General features: G+C 43.1%; 1 protein-coding gene across 5 annotated transcripts in view; it reads left to right on the forward strand.

The window, feature by feature from the left end:
* The window catches only part of brd4 (bromodomain containing 4), a 240,009-nt gene that overhangs the window by 150,030 nt on the left and 72,680 nt on the right, over positions 1-17,299 (forward strand). For all 5 annotated transcript variants that reach the window (XM_072491151.1, XM_072491152.1, XM_072491148.1 and 2 more), the window contains exons 5-7: positions 5,750-6,093; positions 7,152-7,580; positions 17,019-17,147. In XM_072491151.1, coding sequence (XP_072347252.1) covers positions 5,750-6,093; positions 7,152-7,580; positions 17,019-17,147 — 902 coding nt within the window. The remainder of the gene's footprint in view (positions 1-5,749; positions 6,094-7,151; positions 7,581-17,018; positions 17,148-17,299) is intronic.

Below are 17,299 nucleotides of genomic sequence, written 5' to 3' on the forward strand. Positions count from 1 at the left end.
CTTCCAAATTTACACTCACCAACAATAAACAATAATCAGCAACAAATATGTCAATCCCCATATCAATAACAACAATCCCATCCTCCCACCAAACCCCCAAACATTAGCCCACATGTTTACATAAACAAATGACAAAAAGGAATCAGGGATCACCCATAGTCACCCTTCATACACACAGCCCCCCTCCCCCCAACTCTCCCACCCATCCTCCCCAACTAATGTTCGATGTTATCCAGTTCTTGAAAGTGAATAATGAGTAATGCCCATGAATTGTAGAACACCCCCCATCCATCCCCTCAGTTCAAACTTAACCTTCTCAAGAGTCAAGAATTCCAACAGGTCCCCCCGCCACGCCAGGCCACAGGGTGGAGAGGCTGCTCTCCATCCCATCAGGATCCGCCTTCGGGCGATCAACGATGCGAAGTCTATGATATCTGCCTCCGCGCCCGTTTCCAACACTGGCTGGTCCAACACCCCGAATATGGCCTCCCGGGGACCCGGATCCAGTTTCACGTGCACCACCTTGGAAATTACCCTAAAAACCTCCTTCCAGTAATCCTCTAGCTTTGGACAGGACCAAAACATATGAACGTGATTAGTGGGGCTCCCTACACATCATCTACTCCTTCAAAGAATCGGCTCATCCTCGCCCTCGTGAGATGTGCTCTGTATACCACCTTCAACTGTATCAGCCCCAACCTCGTGCACGAGGTGGAGGCATTTACTCTCCGGAGCACCTCACACCAGAACCCCTCCTCCATAACCTCTCCCAACTCTTCCTCCCACTCTGCCTTGATCCCTTCCAGTGGTGCCTTCTCCTCTTCCAAAGTAGCTCTGTAAACCGCTGACACTACCCCCTTCTCCAGTACCCCTGTTGTCAGCACCTCCTGCAGCAATGTGGAGGCCGCTTCCACCGGGAAGCTCTGTATCTCCTTTCTGGCAAAATCTCGAACCTGCATGTATCTAAGCACCCCCACCCCCGGCCCATACTTCGCTTCCAACTCCTTCAGTCCTGCAAACCGACCCCCTAAGAAACAAATCTTTTAGCGTCTTAATCCCCTTCTCCTCCCATTTCTGAAAATTTCCACCCCACCTCCCTGGCTCAAATCTGTGAGTATATAACGTGACCTTGTGTTGTTTCCCTCCACTAGACAATCCAAACACCGAAAGATTCTGTCTAATTGCCTCTGCTCGGGGTCCAATAGCTATTGTAAATAATAATGGGGTGTGTGGCAGCATGGTGGCGTAGTAGTTAGCACTGCCGCCTCACAGTGCCGAGGTCCCAGGTTCGATCCTGGCTCTGGGTCACTGTCCATGTGGAGTTTGCACATTCTCCCCGTGTTTGCGTGGGTTTCGCTCCCACAACTCAAAGATGTGCAGGATAGGTGGATTGGCCAATCTAAATTGCCCATGAATTGAAAAAAAATTGTGTACTCTGAATTTATTTTTAAAAAGTCAATAATAATGGGGATAAGGGAAAAATCTCCCTCGTCCCTCAGTAAAGACTCAAATGATCAGATCTTTAACTATTAGTAAAACTTGCTGCTGGAGGATTTTTATAAAGCACTTGTATCCACTTAAATTCCCTTCCTAGTCCAAAGTTCTGCAGCGTGTAGACTAAATAATTCCACTCCACCCAGTCAAAAGCTTTCTATGCATCTAATGAGATCAGTAAGCGCGGTATCCCCTGCTTTTGGAAGCCATGAATTCTGGGCTTTTATGAACTCGGTCGGATCACCCCAGATGATCAGACGGAATATTTTCTCCAGACGCAACACTGTTATTTTAGACGACAATATCAATTCTAGATTCACAATGTGCCAAAGGATGCACATTACTCAATGTTCTTGCCTGCCTTCAAAATTAAGGAGATATTCGCATCTCTAAGAGACTGAGGCCGCAGGCCTGCTTTGGATGAATGATTATCCAAACCAATCAGAGGAGCTATTGGCAAGTCTTTAATTTCCTTCTAAAAGTCACTCCCAAAACAATTCGGCCCCGGAACCGTACCTGATTGAAGATCCCTCAAGGCAAATAGAAATGGGAGCATTTAAGGTCCAAGTCCTCAGAAATTGTTGGCAGTTCAAAGGAAGAGCCAATGTCCATCTCCATATGGATCAAGACTCCATATGTCCATCCCTGACTGACCTGTTCTATATGGATCAGCATAGAAGCTTTTAAATGGCCCATTAATATCCTCTGTCTTAATCATCCTATCACCCTTGGAATCTCGCATGGAAGAAACAGCCCTATATATTACAATCCCGGAACAGGCCCCAACAGTTGCTAGGATTCTGGGCAGAGACCCCAATGTTTAATTTTAATTTCATAAGACACTGTGAAAAAGTTACTTTGCTCCAGGAGTGATTACATGCACAAATAGGATGGTACATTGAAACAAACTTTATTACAACACAGTATTACTAACACCATAAATACACTAGCTTTCAGTTACCAGTTAAGCAATGCTTAACAATATAGCAATTCTTTATCGCCACTCAAAAGCCATCTCTGGTCAAAATCCACTTTGAAATATAGTTAGCGTACTCTAATATACTTGTTGTAAAGAGCCTCTTTGATAAACCACTAGTAACCAGCTGCAGATTCTTGCCTGTCTCAAACTACTGTTTAAACTGCCAGCCTGACACACTGTTCTTGTTCTGTCCCCCTGAATTAAAATTCCAAGAAGATCAGGGCATGATCGGAGGCTACAATACTACCTGGAGAGAAAGGAGGCCACTGAATGTAATATTATTTTGGGCATGAAAATGTAATCGATTCTAGTTTTAAGTTGGTGGGGAGCGTGAAGAAGGTAAATTCTTCATTTTTGGGATGCAGTGTTCTCCAAACATCGAAGTACCCCGTATCATTGCATGTCGATTGTCTGTTGTGTTGGGAAGATCCCTAGTTATGGGCAGTCTGTCTGTCCATGGCTTTAAGGTGGTAAGTTAAGTCCATGTGCGGTATGGTGGCGCAGTGGTTAGCACTGCTGCCTCATGGCGCCGAGTACCCGGGTTCAATCCCGGCTCCTGGTCACTGTCCGTGTGGAGTTTGCACATTCTCCCCGTGTCTGCATGGGTCTCACCCCCACAACCCAAAAAAGTGTAGGGTCGGTCAATTGGCCACACTAACGTGCACCAAAACAAATTTCTCCCCTTCCTATTGAGACTTAATCCACACACCTACCTTCTAGCTGTGGCACTGCTCGTTTTCATCATGATCAGAGAAAGGAGAGCGTAAAACATATATCTCCATTTTAGGTGTACCGTGCAAATAAAGGTGGGGTATTCTTCTCACAGTCCTAGTGTCATGCAATCAACACAGCGTATCCCTTAACTAGAAGGAGTACGCTGAGGAATAATTTTCATTAAAGACAGATTGACGACCCTGCCATTTTTGAGGATAAAAACTCATTGTAGTGCTCAATTGCTAAATCATCCCTAATGAAAAATAGCAACACAGAATCAGGAAGACAAGGGATAGAATCCGGATGATAGAAAACTGCAGCCTGTTACTTCAAATTATTGTCTTCCGTGTAGATCACAAAACCCAAAGCTTTAGCCGGATTGTCGAACATTTTTATAGAGTTAATGGATGTCACCCTCCCGATAAGTAGGGCATATTGCACTCCAATGGCCTTTAGGCGTCTTTTTCTGACTTCACTAAACTCCATGGTTCTCGATGTTTCGCTGCCGAAAATGGTCATAAAAAGGGGACCATTGCTCCTTCATACTGCAAGGCCCTATTGTGTCTAGCTGCCTCCAATACTCGTTGATGATCCTTGAAATTATGAAAATGGACAATTACGGGCCAAGGTCTTTGATTGTCCCGAGGCCTCAGCCAGGATACAATGTGACTTTTCTAATTTACTGTGCCCACCTTTCAATTCAAAATTAAGACATGGTAGCCAGCTCTCTCAAATTTAACTGGGATCTTATCCTCAGCTTCTTGCAAACCCGACAATCCTGGCATTCTTCTTCTGGCCTCGATTTTCCAGGTCATCAAGGAATTCTTTTTTTTTAATAAAATAATTTTTATTAAAGGTTTTCATAAAATATCAATAACAAAATGAGAAAGAAAAAAGAACCCAACAGGGTTAAGTACAAAACACAATCAAAAAAAGCAACCCCCCCCCCCCCCCCCCCCCCCCTGTACATAAATAATAAATTAACATTAACACCCCGACTTAACACAACAGGTGTATACAGACCCTCCAGTGTAAATAACATAAACAAAAATAAAGTTTAAACCCACCCCCCCCCCCCCCGAGCTGCTGCTGCCATTGACCAATGTCTTATCGTTCTGCCAGAAAGTCTAAGAACGGTTGCCACCGCCTAAAGAACCCTTGTACCGACCCTCTCAAGGCGAATTTCACCCTCTCCAATTTAATGAACCCTGCCATATCGCTGATCCAGGATTCCACGCTTGGGGGCCTCGCATCTTTCCACTGAAGGAGAATCCTTCGCCGGGCTACCAGGGACGCAAAGGCCAGAATTCCGGCCTCTTTCGCCTCCTGCACTCCCGGCTCCTCTGCCACCCCAAATATTGCGAGCCCCCAGCCCGGTCTGACCCTGGATCCTACCACCCTCGACACCGCCCTCGCTACGCCCTTCCAAAATTCCTCCAGTGCTGGGCATGCCCAGAACATATGGGTGTGATTTGCTGGGCTCCCTGAGCACCTAACACACCTGTCCTCACCCCCAAAGAACCGACTCATCCTTGTCCCGGTCATGTGTGCCCTGTGCAGCACCTTAAACTGTATGAGGCTGAGCCTCGCGCACGAAGAGGAAGAATTCACCCTCCCTAGGGCATCTGCCCACGTCCCCTCTTCGATCTCCTCTCCCAACTCCTCCTCCCACTTACCTTTCAACTCCACCACCGTGGCCTCCTCCTCCTCCTGCATCGCCTGGTAAGTTTCCGAGATCTTCCCCCACCCCCACCCACCCCCACGAGAGCACCCTGTCCTGTACTGTGTGTATGGCAGTAGCCGCGGGAATTCCACCACCTGCCGTCTGGCAAACGCCCTTACCTGTAAGTACCTGAAGGTGTTCCCCGGGGGGAGCCCGTACTTCTCCTCCCATCAAGGAATTCTGACATACCATGCAGCTGCTTTTCCGAGGATTGTAAGCAGGCCTCTGCAGAGGAAGTTGCATTTTTGACAGTACGGATTCTCTGCTCTGCTTTGTCAAGCCGTTTACCTATATTCTGCAGTTCTACAGTTTGAGCACTGATATTTTTTCTCATCAATGACCTTAATATTAACAGTCATCAGTTGTAATGCCTTAGAGAGTGCTGGATCAAGAGCCTGTTCGCTCATTGAGACATCATGCTGAGGAGTTGGCTCCACCCCAGTCACTTCTGACTGCACTTCTTTGTCAATTATTTCCTCAATATTTCTCAGCTTTTTGTCACTGGCGCTCGACCAGAAATCTTCCAGGTACATAACATGGAGTTCTCACTCCAGGATTAGTTGAGCACAAGCTGTGCGAGTGCGATAAATGGACGGATTATAGAGCCCACTGAATCAAAGCTGCTACTGTCTTTGCATCACATGACCCCCATGCCCAATTCTTAAAAGGATAGAGTCAGTGGTTTTCCTCCTAAATACTAACTTACTGCTATGTATTGTACAGTTAAGGGTGCACAATAGATGTGAATAGTTGATCTGCAGTTGCGTATTTCTATTGTTGGAGTTGGACATCCATCAGTTTAAATATTTAATATACATTGTCATTTTGTTTTCATTTAGTTCAGTCTAAACCCAACATGTCAACTGTACAGACTGTCACGCAGACACCTGTGCCACCATTGGCACCACCACAGACGCAGCAGCTGCCGCCGCCGCCGCCGCCGCCACCACCACCACCACCACCACCACCCCAGCGGACACCTCAGGCATCTCAGCCACCGCCACCACAGCCGCAGCTTCCTTCTGTATCGGTGCCAGCACCCGCGCCGCTGTCATTTCCTCCTGCAACTCCTGACTTGATTGTCCAGCCACCCACAACGACCGTGTCGCCACATACATCGGCTCCCCCAATGCCGACCCTCACGCCAACAACAGTGATGACAACAGCATCACAGCCTTCAAAGGTACATAATCTTTCAGTAGCTTTTCCTCTAGTTTTATTCCCATGTTTCAGGCTTTAATCTCCTGGGTCCCAACCTGTAGAGAAGTCAGCGTAGCCGTTGCCAAATATCCACAGGCAAGACCCAACGCTTCTTAAAATGTGTACTCGAGTATTTCTTGAGTAATGGATCAGCTGCTCATTTGAGAACTTTGCCGAGGTTTTTTTCTAGTAGTATTTCCGATTACCCCCACTGGAAGACTAATCATTTGTGCTCCTGATCGGATATTGGTTTGAGTGAGAGGTCTGATGAAAATGGGAACACCAAAAATGAATTGAGGACAAAGTGCTTGGTTAAGCCAAGAGTGTATTGTTAATTAATTCTGAGCAATCTTCCCAGAGCATTGAATTCTCGTTGTGTTTCAAATTCCTTTTTCTGTATCTGGCCGATCAATGCAGCGTTTGAAACAATTGATGATAAATTGTGGGCTTTTAAGACAAATCATGTCTACGGGTGGATGCCACCAGGAATAGTTATGGTTGGCATCTGCTTTTGCCTGGGTTGTGCTTTTAACTCCGACCAAAAATTGACTTGAGTTGGCCTTTCTCTCTGCGAAGCAGTTAGAAGTTGGGCTTTCAATTTTGGAGGAAAAGAGGAACATTTTGAATTAGAATGTATGCTTCCATCAGTCATAGAATCATAGAATTTACAGTGCAGAAGGAGGCCATTTTGCCCATCTTGCCTGCACCGGCTCTTGGAAAGAGCACCCTACCCAAGTCCACACCTCCACCCCATCCCCCAGTAACTCCACCTAACCTTTTGGACACTAAGGGGGCAATTTAACATGGCCAACCCACCTAACCTGCACATCTTTGGACCGTGGGAGGAAATCTGAGCACCCGGAGGAAGCCCAAGCAGACACGGGGAGAAAATGCAAACTCCACACAGTCACAAGGATATACCAAGTTAAATTCTCGCCCTGTCTATTTCACATTATATACTGTTCAGTTAATACTGCCTAGTTGGATGACATGCTTGGGACTTAATATGCACTCTTTTCTCTCCCTCTTTCTCTCTCCAAGCATAAAAAGGGTGTAAAAAGGAAAGCTGATACAACAACTCCAACAACCAATGTTGCAGTGAAGAGTCGAGAGTCTTCTCCATTAATGACTGAACCCAAACCCGCAAAGATCCCATCTCGAAGCGGCAGACCTCCAAAACCGGCTAAAAAAGAAATGCCAGACTCCCAGCAGCAAAATCTGGAGAAGAGTGTGGGTGGAGGTGGTGGGGTTGTAGTTAGTGGCGGTGGAGGTGGAGGTGGTGGGGTTGTGGTTGGCAGTGGAAAAGTTTCGGAACAGTTGAAGTACTGCACTGGCATTCTTAAGGAAATGTTCGCCAAGAAGCACGCAGCCTATGCCTGGCCATTCTATAAACCTGTGGATGTAGAAGCCTTGGGACTGCACGATTATCACGACATTATTAAACACCCCATGGATCTCAGTACTATTAAAGTAAGCCAATACCTTACAGTCTCTTGTAGCTGTAACTTTAGAGCTTGGATGTGAAGCACCATTGAATCTGTCCTGTGTTGATCCATTTGAAGTCTGCTGTATCTTGCTGGCTCCTTAACAAAGTACTTAAGAGAAATACCATGAGTGACATTTTATAATGCACGCCTCGAGACATTATACAGGCACAGTCCCAAGCAAAGCCATTTTAAATCGCACTGGATGATGCCTTGATGTATCTTACAATACACTGGTTCCTAAAGCGCGTGTATGTAGTCTGTACAAACACTAAATTGGATCGAAGGGTTTTGAATTCCTGCTGCATTTTGGAGTTGACCTTCACTGGTCTGCAGGTCCTGTTCAGGTTATTAAAGTAATGCTCAGAATTGTTTTCTTAATGTTTTATATCAGAGAACAAAGCTTTATATATGCAAGAAAATTTTATTTGTATAATTGTAATCTGATCTTAGTAAAATTGAAGAGAATAAGAATTGAAAACCCAAAAGGCGACAAAATATATGGTAATCACTGTAGCCAAGAGTTCCATTATTAATAGGAAAGATAACCAAAGAAGCCCTATTCACCCTGCTTACAATCTCTCTTTGATATAGACACAAGTAATCAGGAAAATAATTAAATTAAGTTGCAATTTTCATGCATTGCATAAAGTGCCTTACAAAGCACTCCTAAATCTTCACCCAAAGTTCAACTCATGGTGGATATTTAAATTTGTATTTCAAAGTTTGTCCACAAACATTGGTGAGCCACGAGTGCGTTTTACTTTTGGTTTCCCATCCTCAGTTTCTTTGCCAAAAGCAGGAATTTCCTTCCAATTCCATATGAGTGGTTATAAAGCGAATACTGAACGGACGACTGCTGTGTGGATTCTATTTCAACTCGCAACGTTAATTATGACTGGTCACTTTGTAATCAGCCTGGTTTGCAACACAGAAAAATATAGTGTGATATTGTCTTGCTGAGGTTTAATGCCGAGCTGCATCTGACACTGTATTCATGTGTGCTTGCAAATGACGATCCCAGAATGATGACCTCAGTCTAGCCTTGACCCTGATTCCAAATAAATGTTGACTATTAACTCTCGGCACCTGCCCTCCCTTTAGAAATAGCAGGCATTTCGGATGAAAAATACATGAATCCGAAGTTCTGAATGTTACAAATCAACTATTAAGTGAACCCTTTTGTGGTCGAAACCAAGAAATACAACTGTAGTTAAATCCCACTACTACCCATTAGATTTAGTTTGGAAATTCCGACTTGTGCAAATCTGTAGCAAGCTTGCAGTAGTTGGATCAATGCAGCATGTTATTTACAATTTGTTGATTGTAGTGTACTTCCTCTGCCTTATCAAAGAGCTTGGGCATTCTTTTACATAGGTTGTTTGAGGCTATGAAGCATTAAATTGCCAACAGACTCGTATCTTGAGTCTAATTCAAATTTCCCTTTGGTGTCAACTCTGTCAAAGTGCATTTGGGTTGCACTTACGTTCCAGTGCAAGGCTTTCTTGAGCAGATGGCATCAGTTTAATTTATTCTCCACTGATTGAATTTATTTTTACTGCGCCTTTGATTATCGGTACAGTGACACGATGTTCTCGAGGAACATTGAGGTGATGGTGAAAGGTTGTGTTTTTTTTAGATCGGAGGGAGGTATACATTGGTGTTTCCAGGTGTCAGTATCACGATCCCTATTTTTGATATATATTGATACCTGGACTTGTGTAATCAGGGCACAATTTTACAGTTTACAGATGACGCAAAGCTCTCAAAAGTAGTAAACTGAGGAAGATGGCAGATTTCAGGAGGACGTAAACTGGTGAAATTGACAGATACATGTCGGGGGAAATTTAAGCTGTGGAGTGATGCATTTTGGAAGGAAGTAAAAGGAGAGGCAATATAAATTCAATGATCAATGACTGCAGGAACACAGAAGCCTGGGGATTTGGAATCTCTTGAGGATAGCAGAATAATTAATGAGACTTAAAATAAAAAGCACAGGTAGCAGAATGCTCGGTAACCAGTGAACATAAATTTACGGTAATTTGCAAATGATCTAGAGGTTTGATAAATATTTTTACGCAATAAATTATGAGCTGGAGTGCATTTTCTGTAAGAGTGCTAGAAGCAGATTCACTAACTTCCAAAAGGAATTGAAATAAATACCGGGAAGGTGAATAAATTGCGATGGTAGCAGGGAAAGAATTGTGGAATGGCTAAGTTGATGGCTCTTTCAAAGAACAAGTGGTCCCATTTGCATTGTTAGATTCTATGCAATGCCTAATATATACCTCCAGAATTAATTCTGAATAATGTTATTTGTGATCATAGGAAATTATTTCTGGGTCTGTTCCTGTAAACATCCGTAATACATCACAATGTAAAATAGGTGCCAACAAATCCTCTGTTCAGAATCCCTTAATTTCTTCCATAAAACTAGTTATTGCAGATTTCTCTCAGTAATACAGATGACAGTAGAACTAAAGTCAATAAGGCACGAGTAAATTTAGCCCACTGCCTCCATGCCAGAGACCATCTTGGGCGGCAAAGTGGTTAGCACTGCGCCAGGGACCCGGGTTCAATTCTGACCCTGGGTGACTCCCTGGATTTGCACAATCTTACTATGTCTCCTCCCAGTGCTCTGGTCTCCTCCCACAATCCAAAGATGTGCAGGTTAGGTGGATTGGTCATGCTAAATTGCCCCCTAGTGTCCAAGGATGTGCGGTTAAGGTTACGGGGATAGGCTGGGATGGGGTAGTGCATCTTGATAGTGCTCTTTCGGAAGGTTGGTGCTGATTCGATGGACCGAATGGCCTACCTCGGTGTTGAAGAGATTCTATGATTCTAACTAATTTCCGCGCGTATATTTTAATGCCTATGAAGCACTGGAGATTATATCACAAGGCATAAATTCTTGGGGAAATATTCACTTTATTTCCCCAGCAAGTGCAGTATTCTAAGTAGTGAGGTTGGGAACAAAGTTCAGCCACTGATTTATTGCTGAAACAAAGCCATTTTTTTGTCGAAGCCGTTCATCTTGCACTCAGGAGATTCGCAAGAATACCATGCAAGGACAATCAACAAACGTGCTGTATGCAAAAAGTGTTGATTGGTTGGGATGTGGACTTTTGGCAGAGGCATTGCCATGGAAAATGCACCAATTGATGGTGACTCACAACTAACCGCTAAGCATTGTTTAGGTTTCAAACAAAGCTTGGCAGTTAACTGTCGGTCACCATCAACTGGTGCATTCTCCATAGCAAAATGTCTACCAATATGAGGCCACTTGCCAATCAGCGCACTCTTCTCGTGCAGTTTAAATTTGTATTCTTGTCGAGGTCCTGATGAGTGTAACACAAATGACTTCGACAATTTTAAAAATATTTTTCAGCAATGCTCCAAGTTATGTACAACCAAATGATTAATGAATTATGCCACCTGGAAAAAGTCAAATTACATTAATTTTACTGATGTTTCTGAGGGCCACATGGGCACATGGAATTACAGGATGCAATAATTAAAAGACATTCAGGTTGACTGACTAAGTCCAATTCTATTTTTAATGTGTGGAAGTTTTACCAAGGTCCCAGGGAGCAATTTCATCAGGAATTTTCCCTTGCAAGAACAACAAACTTGCCAATGAGAGTATTACATTGGCATGCATTTCGATGCTCAGAGCAAATATCCCTTCAACTACGTGACTAAAACTAAATAAATTAGTTTTTAGACTCTTCTATTTCTGTGACACAGCTTTTGAAATTGTAAATTTTCAGTAGCTCAAAGGTTTTGAATAGATCTGAAGGTAAGTGTTACTAATTCCCTGTGCTCCTCTTCAGTTACTCCCAGTTACATATCCTTGTCACAGCTTGAGCATTTATCCCTGGATTTCCTAGTTAATTACAGATTTGTGTCTCTTGTTAACCCATTAGCCGTTTTGTGTGCTGCAGAATTATGGTCTTGGAGAAATTCTGACAAGCATTTTCAAGTATTCGGATCACCCAAACATGCGGCTGATGGGGATGTTGTGACTATGGATCAGTGATGTGATTTGTTCCCATGGCATTATTCATGCGGGTTAATCATTGAACAAAACCAATAGGCTGCATTATCACAAACGGCTACTTAATTGAGAGAAATTAGCCATTATTGTGTAAAATGAAATCTGATACCTTGACCCACATGACCTGCCTTTTACTGGCATTGGTCTCGAACTCCCTCAAACAGAAAAATCAGATAGGGTGAAGTGATTGTTGCAAAGCTACAGGAATAGAATGTGAATGATAGTGGTCATTTGAGATTGTTTGGAAGGTTCACTTGGTGGCACAGCTACAGTGGGTAGCACTGTTGCTTCACCACTCCTGGGTCCCAGGTTTGATTCCTGGCTTGGGTCACTGTCTGTGCAGAGTCTGCACGTTCTCTGCATGGGTTTCCTCTGGGTGCCGGTCCGGTTTCCCCTCAAGTCCTGAAAGACGTACTTGTTAGGTGAATTGGACATTCTGAAATCTCTCTCCCTGTACCCGAACAGGTGCCGGAGTTTGGCGACTAGGGCTTTTCACTAACTCCATTGCAGTGTTAATATAAGCCTACCTGTGACAATAAAGATTATTATTGTTATTAAGGTTTTTTAATTTAAAAAAAATAAAATGAATTTAGAGTACCCAATTCATTTTTCCAATTAAGGGGCAATTTAGCATGGCCAATCCACCTAGCCTGCACTTCTTTGGGTTGTGGGGGGGTATAACCCGTGCAAACACTGGGAGAATGTGCAAACTCCACACGGACAGTGACCCAGAGCCGGGTTCGAATCTGGGACCTCGGTGCCGTGAGGCAGCAGGGCTAACCACTGCACCACCGTGCTGTCGTTATTAAGGTTTTAAAGGTGATGTGCCAATGAGATTGCTGGAGGAGCTGTCACTATCGTCAATTTAAAATGCACATGGTTTTTGGCCAGTGGGACCGCTGAAAAGCGATACTGATCTTGTAATCATAAAACTCAAATCTATGAATAATTTAATTGTGGAATGGTGACATTATCTGTGCCATCACTGTTCTATTGCAGGTTGTAAATTCTGCAACAGCTACAGTGCCAAACATAGCAAAAAGGGTACCTCCGTAGTTCTTATCTCTCTGCTTCTGTTTTCATTCTTCCTTTTCTACTTTTAATACATGCCCTTTTGATGATTCTCATCCTGTCAAATGATTTGAGCTGTATCTCCTGTGTCGCAGAGAATCCCAGTATATCCATAAATGCGTTGAGTATAGTAGATTGTTTTCTCCAATGCATTCTGGATAAGAATCCGTGATGGGTAATAAGGTCCTCCCAGTTTGCTTTTATCAGATAATGTCACGATTAAGAAAATGCCATGAACACTTGAAGAACTCATTGTAAGTATGTTATTAGTGAACATCGAAACATGTATTTACATTAACCAGGTGCATGTAATTGAAAATGTAACTGGTCTTACCCAGCAATTAAAATTATTTGCTTCAATTTATTTTCAAACTTGAGCACCACAGAAAATCTGCCATTTTGCTCCGAATTGTAGGTTGCAAGTCTTAATACTCTACTGTAAGGCATGAGCATTGCATATTTATAGTGAGCATAGCTTGTAGCTTGATGACATGGGATGATTTCCTTACTGGGCCTGTGTGAAAATGGGTTTATCCAGCAGCATTACAATATTGGGCAACTTCCAGTGAGGTGATTTTGAAGATTGCTTTCATGGTGAGCAGTCCAGAAACCTCCAATTTAAAACCTACGCTTGTAATTTACAGCTCTTTTGCAAAGACGGCGCAGCCTTTGGGATATTTCTTGGTGATGCTTTTATTTCTTTGATCTCACTTCACTGCTTTTAGCTCAACTTCTCCTGACTCTCCACTATTATTCTGACCCTATTCCTGATGCCTCTGGTTTCAATGCTCCTCCCTTGTGAGGTGCTTCGGTCTTGCGTTTGTGGTGATCAAAATGGCAAAACTTGTTGAGCCATTTAAATATTTGTGTGGGATCAGAAGAATGAAGACATTACAATGGTCTTCAAAATCATTGAGTTAATAACATCTCTTGCATATTGTCACTGTTTCATTTAAAATAATAATAAATGCTTATTGTCACATAAGCTTCAATGAAGTTACTGTGAAAAGCCCCTAGTCTCCACATTCCGGCGCTTGTTCAGGGAGGCTGGTATGGCAATTGAACCGTGCTGCTGGTCTTCTGCTTTACAAGCCAGCTGTTTAGCCCACTGTGCTAAACCTGGACTCAATTCACTGTAGAAAGTAAAGAGGGTTAAATTTGGAATCTGGTTAATATCAGGAGTAATTACTTGGACCGTGGTGAAGTCTGGAAAATGTTCTCACATCAAACAGGACAGAAGAGGCCATTTGACCTGTTACTCCTGTGCCACCTCTTTGTAAAACACACTGATCTGTTGCAGTTTGAAAGTGGTGCAAGTAGCCTCACCTATAATGGAGGACGGAGAAATGACTGAAGTACAATGGGCGTTGAGACCAGATGTGAGCCCAGATGGAGGAATTGTACGGAAGTGTAATTAAACTTGGGGGAGAGGGTTTTAAGCTGCATCATAAACTGTAAACCTTCCGGATGTGAAAGATCTAATAAGAAGAGGGAACTTGTGATTCTGGAATTTAAAAAAAAATGAGCAAGGGGAGGAGCTGGGAGAGTAAATCTGTCCAAGCCCTCACTGCACCAGATGTTGAAATAAAAAGGCTGCAGTGTTTTTGTTGACTTGTGCTTTTTTTTTTTGGATTGCATTAGGCTTTGCATTGGAAGCCAGGTTGGAGATCCGCAGTGGTTGTCCATAAATTCTGAAATATAGTCCGCTCAAATACGAGCTGGATTGATGTAATTTTCTTACAAAATCGAGTCGTGTTTACATGCTAATTTTCTGCAAGGTCCCAGTTTTGCAGCTCGTGCATCTCAGCTTAATTAGGAAAGAACTACCCATCCCTAAATTATTTCATAATTGTATATTTTAACATTATTTATTTGCTTGAGATTTATAGGTTAAATGTTGCTTTGAGCGATCCCAAGTATAATCGATCTTGACCAATGATAACATAGCCCAAAATAAAAAGATGTCTGTCTTTACTTTGTTTTTAGACCTATTGCTTTCTAGAGGTCCTATTAGCTAATCATGACTATTTCACAAGCCCTTTGTGTCTCCGTGAGTTCAGTAGTTTAGTGTTCACGCCAATAACAATTATTCACATATACAAACAAGATATTTGGTTAAATGTGGGTTCTTAATGGGGTAAGTCCACCATCCCTGAGCTGGGAATTTCTCCTTTCTGGAAATAGACCGCTGTTGCATCACTCATTAAATTTGCTCTGTGCAAATTAGCTGACTCATTTACTACCACTTCAAGTCCTTAATTGGTTGTTCAGTGATTTGCATTATCCTGAGGTCTGGAGTGATGTTTTAAAAATGCAAACCTTTCTTCACACTGGACTTGCTTTCCTTTCTATTTGTGATGAAGCAGTGCAGCATGTGCTACCTTTTTAGGAAGGGAAAGGTAAACCAGCATCAGGAATTGGGAGCTAAGAAAGGGATATCGAAAAGAGGGTCGAGCAGGTATAGAATAGGCAAGTGTTTACAACTTGTCAGCTGGGGACCTCTAAGTAGCACTGGGAGATGCATAAATATTATCTGTTCTCAGTCAGGTTTTTGCTATGTAGATGAATTGAAAATTAATGTTACATTCATGTATCTGATTATAGCTGAAAGAATCCTTGAATTTACAGTGCAGAAGGAGGCCATTCGGCTCATTGAGTAAACACCGCCCTTGAAAAGAGCACCCTACTTAAGCCCACGCCTCTACCCCATCCCCGTAACCCAACCTAACCATTGGACATTTAAATGGCAATTTAGCATGGCCAATCCATCTAACCTGCACATCTTTGGACTGTGGGAGGAAACCGGAGCACCCGGAGGAAACCCACGCAGACACTGGGAGAATGTGCAAACTACACACAGTCACCCGAGGCCAGAATTGAACCTGGGACCCTGGTGCTGCGAGGCAGCAGTGCTAACCACTATGCCACCGTCCGCCCCTAGGGTCAGCTGAAATGTCCTTTTATTAACATTTTGGGGACAGCACGGTGGTGCAGTGGTTAGCATTGCTGCCTCACGGCGCCGAGGTCCCAAGTTCGATCCCGGCTCTGGGTCACTGTCCGTGTGGGGTTTGCACATTCTCATCGTGTTTGCGTGGGTTTCACCCCCACAACCCAAAGATGTGCAGGCTAGGTGGATTGGTCACTCTAAATTACCCCTTAATTGGAAAAAATGAATTGGGTACACTAAAGTTATTTTTTAAAAAAATGTATCAACATTTTGGGGTCTATGTAGGTGTCATTAGAAAACATTGTGCTTTGGGTGACTGTGTGGAGTTTGCACTCTCTCCCTGTATCTGCGGGTTTCTTCCAGGTGCTCTGGTTTCCTCCCACAGTCCAAACATGAACAGAGTTAGATTAATTGGCTATGCTAAATTGCCCCTTAGTGTTGAAAAGGTTAGTTGGGTTACGGGGATAGGGTGGACGCATGGGCTTAAGTAGGGTGCTCTTTCCAAGGGCCAGTGTGGACTCTATGGGCCGAATGGCCTCCTGCATTGTAAATTCTTTGATTTGGGAGGAGGTGGGGCACCAGGTGGCAGTTTATGGAGTCAAGTAGAATTTTGTTGAGATGGGGGGGGGGGGGGTGGAAAGAGAGGACAAAGAGGGGGAGAAGAGAGAAAGAGAAGAAGGGACCATGCACCTAAAGTCTTTGTTCTGTGTTTCAAAATGCTGTTGAGGACTATGAAGAGCACTGGAGCAGTAAAATAGATTCACTGAAGTGTGAGTTTTACATAAATGATGAACATGCATTTCGTATGAACTTTGGGGAGATACCTTTTGGATGCTTCTAGGTATGCGAGGAGAGGGATACTGGGGTATTGAGAGAATCCTGATTTATGCATTTCTTCGCCTGCTGTTTGTGTGAAACTAATTTCCATAAAAAGGTACAGTTTTACATTTCAAATTAAAACCATATTCTTAGCTGAGGAATGCAATGCTTTTTAAAAAGCTTTCAGAAGAATATTGAGTCAGCGGCAAGCTGCTTTTTTTTTTTTGCGTTCTGTTGTCTCTGAATGATTCACCTCAGATCTTGTGGCTATTTTTGACCCATGATGTTGCTCTGGAATTGTAGATCCTTGTTGGAAACACAGATTCTAATACTTTTGGTGTCGTTAAGATAATTTCTACAGCCGATGCCAAGCCCCCATCAGAATTTTTTGTGAAGCTCTTTTGATTGGCATTAGTTTTTCTCGTTCTATCAGTATTAATATAAGGCACATTAAAAATATTTAATGGTTCTCAAAAGAATTTGTGAATTGTAAGCAATGAGTTTTGACATTCCTCCTGTTGTGCTTCTAGTCAAAAATGGACAACAGACAGTATGGTGACGCTCAAGAATTTGCAGCAGATGTTCGGTTAATGTTCTCCAATTGTTACAAATACAATCCTCCTGATCACGAGGTGGTGGCCATGGCAAGAAAACTGCAGGTTGGTATCTGGCTCTGAAAGGGACATATTGCAATGAATTTTGCTGATTTTTGTATGTAAAGCCTTCTGCTTTAACCATGATTGTTCTAGAAATGTAAATTGTTTAAAGATGACTTGTGGTTTGGTCGAACGATGGTTGCTCTGGTTATTAT

This window comes from Scyliorhinus torazame, chromosome 27 (genome assembly GCF_047496885.1).
Source record: "Scyliorhinus torazame isolate Kashiwa2021f chromosome 27, sScyTor2.1, whole genome shotgun sequence".
Classification (NCBI taxonomy): domain Eukaryota; kingdom Metazoa; phylum Chordata; class Chondrichthyes; order Carcharhiniformes; family Scyliorhinidae; genus Scyliorhinus; species Scyliorhinus torazame.